The 6756-nt window shown below is 40.3% G+C and overlaps 1 protein-coding gene across 1 annotated transcript; it reads right to left on the reverse strand.

Moving 5' to 3' along the window:
* Positions 1-2131: 2131 nt before the first annotated feature.
* Positions 2132-6378, reverse strand: LOC113151158 (probable pancreatic secretory proteinase inhibitor). Its single transcript, XM_026344024.1, has 4 exons — positions 6286-6378; positions 4742-4773; positions 3591-3700; positions 2132-2193 (listed from the first exon to the last, which is right to left on the reverse strand). Exons 1-4 carry the CDS (start codon positions 6338-6340, stop codon positions 2148-2150), a joined length of 243 nt encoding a protein of 80 aa, XP_026199809.1. The 5' UTR covers positions 6341-6378; the 3' UTR covers positions 2132-2147.
* Between the last annotated feature and the right edge of the window lie 378 nt (positions 6379-6756).

Genomic DNA, 6756 nt, shown 5'->3' on the forward strand with positions numbered 1-6756 from the left:
TATCAATCTGACTGTGGACGTTCTACAATACCAACCTTCTTTGTACTTTCAGCTATAGGTAATCTAATCTTCAGGTATGTTGACATGTGAGGAACTGTTTTAGTTACATTTTATATGTAATGATAATATTTGAAACTAACTCTCTGTGTGCTCACAGTGCCAGTGCAGACAGTACACAGAGTTCACAGGGCAATCTGCAGCATGGGGGCCCCTCAAGGGACAGTGTTTTCCCCCTTCCTGTTCTCTTCAAATCAAGAATTCAAGTACAACTCCCTCCACTGTCACCTGCAGAAAATCTCCCATGACACCACCATTGGCTGTGTATCTGGGTGCAATGAACAGGAATCCAGAGGGGTCATTACTGACTTTATGGACTGGTGTGAGCAAAACCACCTTCTCCTGAACACTAGCAAAACAAAGGTGTTGGTGATTGATTTCCGGCAGAAACCTCCTCTACCATTGCTGGTTATGCATTTAGGGCTGCATCATTGGGATTGTGGACACTTTAAATAAAACTAATTAAATGTAGTATTCAAATTATTAAATACAATTGTCATGGTAGTTGCAATATTCATTACTCAATCCTGGAACAATTTGGATTTCCTGACATGAAGCATCTACAGCCTGATAATTGTCCCAGAATTGCTATTCAGTACCAACTGGATTTGTTTTAAGTTGACTTGAAGACATTTCACCTTCTATCTAGAAGATTTATCAGTCCTGACTGACTGGATGGAACAATCCTTCCCTGATCCTTCTTCTGTTCAAAAAAGAGGCTAGGATCAAATTTGACTCCAAGATTTTTGGCTGTCATGCTCTAAGAAATCAGATCGTGGTCAAGAGCTAAGGTTAAGTCATCAAACTTATGCTGGTGTTAAGGTAGGTTATTGATGATTATTGATTGATTATCTGGATTTAGGAGTAGAAAACTATGTGATATCCTGCTTTTTAGCGCCGACAAGCAGAACTCTAAATTTGTAATCACATCATCATCAGCCTTCACAGAGACATAGAGCTGCTTATCATTCGCATAACAGTGGAAATTAATACCATGACTTTGTATAATTTACTAATGATTCAATTTAATAATTAGAAAAGGAGACAGGGCCAAGACCCGAGACCTGTGGTACTCCATATTTCACGTTTGCATGTTGATGTGGTGCTGCTGTAAGAAACTAATTGTGTTCTATCAGATAAATGAGTTTTTAGGCACACAAGAGACAATCCAGCGATACCAAATTTATAGTCAAGTCGATTTAGGAGTATACATCAAAAGCTGCAGTGAGGTCCAGTAAGAGAAGGAGAGATGTTGAACTGGAATCCATATTTTATCAAACTTTCATATAAATGATATTTACCACTTTGTGCAGTTTCAGTTGAATGAAAGAAGAAGACTTGTAGGTTGATTGGAGAGGTTTAAACAGATTAGGATTAGAAATGTGATTTGAAAGCTGTTTTGCTACAACGCTTTCCGTGATTTTAGAGAAGATCGAGAGATTAGTTCTATGATTATTTAATGACTCTGAATTAAGGTGTGGTTTCTTCAATTTCTTCAAACGCTTTAAAACTGATGGGGACAATGCCAACTGAAAGTGATAAGTTAACAATATTCAGCATGGTGGGTTTCAAGACTGGCCAGAGTTCTTTGTATGGTGTAGCTGGCAGAGTACAAGTTGTAGGTTTTGAAGCCATCACCAATTTAGATAATGATTAATGGCATATGGCCTCAAATTCCATTAATACAGAATCTGCTGTCTAACATAATGCTCAACATGTTCTGTAAAGGAGGAAGATGAGGTGCTGATTTTGTGCTTCTTTCTTCTTTAGTGTTCCCATTACGAAAGACAGGTAGAACAAACATATAATAAATCAAACCTTGCTCCTATTCTGTCTGTGTTTCTGTTTTCAGCGGTAACTGCTATTTTGGGATCTGTGGTTTTATTTTGTCTCAGAATCACAGATTTTTATTAAAAACAGACAATAGATTTCAGAGTGAAACATTTATTGGTGAAAGGTTCAATGAAAAAATCTACGGAAATATGAAAATATAAAACACAGTGCTACATGCTAACAGCTACATTCAAAACATAACTCAGAGATACAGGTAATGATGTCATCAGTTGGGGAGGAGCATGGTGACGTCATCCTCAGCAAGGTCCGTCCTTCACGATCAGAATGTCAGTATTTTTCTCCCTGAACAGAAAAAAACTAAATCACCTTCAGATTTTAATCAAGCCTGTTCTGACTAGGAAACACCATCCAGTCCAGGAGATGTTCTGTGTCTTCACTAACAAATTTGATATAATTTTTTTTTTTTTTTTTTTTTTTTTTTTTTTTTTTTGTTTTGTTTATTGTCTGTCCTCTGCATCAGTCTTCTGGTACAGCTGCTAATTCAAGTTATTCATCATCATTTTATAAGGCTGATTAATTATTAGAAAACTCATCCAAATGCATTCATTAGGTTAGTTTAGTATCTGCACATCAGCAGTTGATTGATTATATGTTCCAATAGGTACCAATGGCCAAAAAGAAAGAAGTTTCATTAGAGACCCGTCAGACTATTGTTAGAAAGGAAGGCTGCTCAAATTAAAGGAAACTTGTCTTATCATGCTGTTAACTACTCCCTTCAGAGAGCAGCACAAACTGGCTCTAACAGGGACAGAAATAGGAGTGGGAGGCCCTGATGCACAACTGTGCAGGAAGACAAATATCTGAGAGTGTGTAGTTTAAGACAAAGACGCCTCACAGGTCCTCAACTGGCAGCTGCACTAAACTCAACATCTGGACAGGAAAGGAGACTTCAGGATGCTGGAAAAAGTCGTATCTCAGACTGAGTCGGCCAAAAGAGCACAGACACTGGACGCTGGGAGACTGGAAGAAGGTGTTGTGGACAGAACAACATTTGTGAGATGTGGAAAAAATGAAAAGATGCTAGAACAGTACTTAATACCTTTGGTCAAGTATAGTGGAGGCAGCGTGATTGTCTGGCTGCTTTGGAGGTGGTAAAAAGGAGATTTGTACAGAGTGGAAGTGACTTTGAGGAAGGAAAGCTATCAAATTGACAGCTAGAATGTCTGTAAGCGCTGCAAAAGGTGTTCGGCAAAGTTCTGTTCTGTCCTGTTCTTTTGCAATATTTCCCTATTCAGACTAATTTTATGTGTTCCTTGGAAAACAAAAAATATCTATGTGATCCCAATCTTCTGAGCGGTAGTGTAGTTCAAACCAGTTTCTTTATAAAGCTCCAAATCACAACAGAAGTCATCTCAAGACACTTAACCGGGTTAAAGGTTTAGGACTTTACAAAATATAACTGTAAATAAAATTATACAGTTCTATTCTAGTGTTATTGTTTGACTGCAGAAAATTCTTCAACTTTGTTTTTGTTTTTACATTTTACAGACCAACATCCTGTTCAACAAACTTACATCTAAGATAATTGTTAGACCTCAACCATCATAACTAATGATTCCATAAAACACGACAGGTGTCATAGTCGGTAACAGACACAGATACAGGTCTAAAATTTGACTATGTATATAGAACTGCAGGTGTAATGTTATTTTCCTGTTGAATGAATGTTGCTGACTCACAGTCTGTGGATGCACAGTGCACACTCATTGGGGTAGGTGATGCCGTTGTTGCCACAGACCGGAGAATAATTGAGCGGACAGGCCTGAGTCGCCGTCCCCACACAGGAAGGCTGCATCACAAACAGGAAACACAACAGACTGACACTTCACATTTTAACACACGACTATGGGGGCACTGTGCCTCCCAACGCCATTGTGAATAAAACGTCTGGACCTGGGATGGGGGGTGGCATTATTCTGACACTGGAGGTCGGTGTGAAAGCTGTGGGGATCCTTGGGGGCAAAGCTAGTAAGTGGGCCATGGTTATTTCTGTCTGTGTGTTGGAGGAGAAACTGTAGCAGCAAAAACAGATCAGAAAATAGACCAAACCAGGTGTGTTACTTTACCAAAACTGGAACCTGCTGCAGTTCAATTTCAGTTCACACTTTTTTCCTTTAGTATCATTTGCTGTGCAATTACGTCAACCACATTTGGCTCCAGTCAACGCTACCGTTTCACAAAATCTTAGAGTCAGAGTCTGAGTTATGAAAGTGTTTTTCAATTGATTAGAAAACCAACATGGTTTATAGACATTGTTCTCGACAATAATATCCTAATAAAAGTCTAATATCTTTTGACCCTGTAGCTGCCAAAAGGTATATTGGTATGTGTGCTGCTTTCTTTCTTTCAAACATTTGATAGATCAATTGATGGAAAAATAGTCTGCATGCTGTGGTGGTACCTAGAGAGTCTTTCTGCCTCTGTCTCATCTGTCTTGCTGTGATCCAGCAGCTGTGTAGAAACAAACTGGGAAATGTTCTGCTGCTTTCTTTGATTTGATGTAAATGAAAAAAGCTTCATAACGAAGTTAACATAACACAAGCAGGTATAACGTCAATCAGCAGGGGTGTGGGTTCAGGTTTGGAAGTTTGAGGTTCAGCAGGTCGTAACACTGTTTATGTCATCACATATTTCAATCCTTTAGATTTATAAATTTTTGTCATAAGGTAGTCTGCTTTTGTTCTTTTGTTTTTCCTCAGTCGGATCATCTGCCCCCAGCCAGTTTTCCAACCATGCCCCCAGGTTCCCTCACTCTCCCTCCTCACACAGTTCAAATCTGTATCAAAAAGATTTTGCTGAATTAACTTTAGTTATATTGTTTGTTTCTTACCCTCCTGAAGAGTCTTGATTTATCCTCAGCATCTGAAAAACACACAGATCCACAGGTTTATTATCCACAATGTTACATTCAGGCTTACGTGGACACTCTGCAACCACCAACAAACATCACATCACACTCATTGTCAACTGACACCTGTGCTCTGGACCCCAGCACCTTACCCACAACTGTTGCCTTCACCACACTTAATAGAAGGGGGTTATCCTGCTGCTTTATTATCCAAGCCCCAGTCCCTTCACGGACTTGACTCATTTCCTCTGTTTCTGGCTAAAATGAACCGCTCTCTGCATAACCTTTTTCATATCAACCACTCTAGCTTCTGGAGTGGTCATTCTTGTGACTGTCATCGAGTCCCTTTGCACTGTACAGTTACAGTCCTCATTCTATGCGATCTGTCTGCAGCCTTTTGCACAGTAAATCACCACATCGTAAAATTCTGCATGCCTCTTCTATCCTGTGCTGCAAGGCCCTGTTCTCTTCTCCATCTGTGTCTCTAGGCTCCATCATCCTCTCACAGCACACTTCATATCTCTATTCTCTCAGCATGTGTACCTGTCACTCTGACATCTCTGCTTGGATGAGAGAAAGACATTTCAATTCAATTTTATTTGTGTAGCTCTTTTTACAATTGACATTGTCACAAAGCAGCTTTACACAACCAAAGAAACTATGGAAGTTTACATGAACAGTGAATGTGTATGAATCATAATAATCAGATTGTCCATGATGAGCAAGCAGAGGGGGACCGTGACAAGGAGAAACTCCCTGAGAAGGCAACAGGAAGAAACCTTGAGAGGAACCAAACTCAACAGGGAACCCATCCTCTTATGGGTGATTACATGCTATGTAGGCAGCAGGCAGTCCAGTATAACAGTTAATAATATTTCAACTCAATCTTTACTACAAAAAAGTTCTGTGCCTCCCAGCCAGAACCTCCATACAACAAAGCATCAATATGAGATCCGGCTGATTGTCTGCTGGAGTATGGAGGTTATCGTTGACAACCATTAAGCTTTACTGACCACATTTCCTCCATTTCTCAGGCAGCAGATTCACCCTCTACAACATCAGAAAAATCGGACCCTACCTATCTCAATACTCTGTCCAGCTCCTTGTGCAGTATCCTGCTGACAGACGACCATCATGAACATCAAACCTCCAGATGATCCAAACTGCAGCAGCACTTCTAATTTTTTACCACCACTGTTCATGTCTCTGCTCCGACTTCCTGTAGCTGCTGCATCAGCTTCAAAGCTCTGACTCACACCTACAGAGTGGTCACCTTACATCACCTTCCTAGCTGAGCTCCCTGATCCAGGTCTATACAGTCCTTCTCTCCCACTGAGCTCTGCCAACCAACAGTGTTCTCTATCTCCATCATACCGAGGAAGATCCCAACAAAGATGTTCAGCTCAGTGGTCCCATAATGCTGGAACAAGCTCTAACTCAGCAGCCTTACTCCCAACATTCAAACACCGATGAAGACACAACTCCTTCATATTCCTTATGCATTTGAAGAAATAAATCAGTCTTACCTGCACAGATGAAAACTGCCACACACATGAGCAGAAGAGTTCGTCCAACCATCATGATGAAAAGAGAACAGAAATACTCTGAAGTAGTTTGATTCTGAGTGTGTAAATGTTTAAGTGTTTGGGTTAGTTTGTTTTTGTTAAACCAGTGTGTCTGTGTGCAGGTCCTTGGGGGTTGTGGTGTTTGCTGTTGGCGTGCTGTTGTCATATAGACGACAAACTCTGTTGTCGTCTGAAACAGTTTGAGCTTCTGTTGTTGTGATGCTGCTGCTCTCTTTGTTCAGGTTTAATCTGGGGATTAAAGCAGATAGACCAGACAGAAAACTCGCTGACAGAGTGAAAACTGTCATGAGGAGAAGGGACACCGAGTGATTCCAACAGAAAAACAAGTGTGGCCCTGTCACGAGTCTGCACAACAACACAGTCACGCAACTTAATAAATGAACAGGAAAACAGGTGTAAAAGCTTTTTTTG

This window comes from Anabas testudineus, chromosome 9, assembly GCF_900324465.2.
Source record: "Anabas testudineus chromosome 9, fAnaTes1.2, whole genome shotgun sequence".
NCBI lineage: Eukaryota > Metazoa > Chordata > Actinopteri > Anabantiformes > Anabantidae > Anabas > Anabas testudineus.

What these genes read in the sequence shown, in the direction of transcription:
- LOC113151158 (XM_026344024.1), bottom strand. Translation starts at nt 6,340, where the DNA reads ATGATGGTTGGACGAACTCTTCTGCTCATGTGTGTGGCAGTTTTCATC. An exon ending in GGCAGTTTTCATCTGTGCAG is followed by an intron (nt 4,774 to 6,285) that starts GTAAGACTGATT and finishes TGTGTTTTTCAG; the next exon opens with ATGCTGAGGATAAATCAAGA. An exon ending in AATCAAGACTCTTCAGGAGG is followed by an intron (nt 3,701 to 4,741) that starts GTAAGAAACAAA and finishes TTTGTGATGCAG; the next exon opens with CCTTCCTGTGTGGGGACGGC.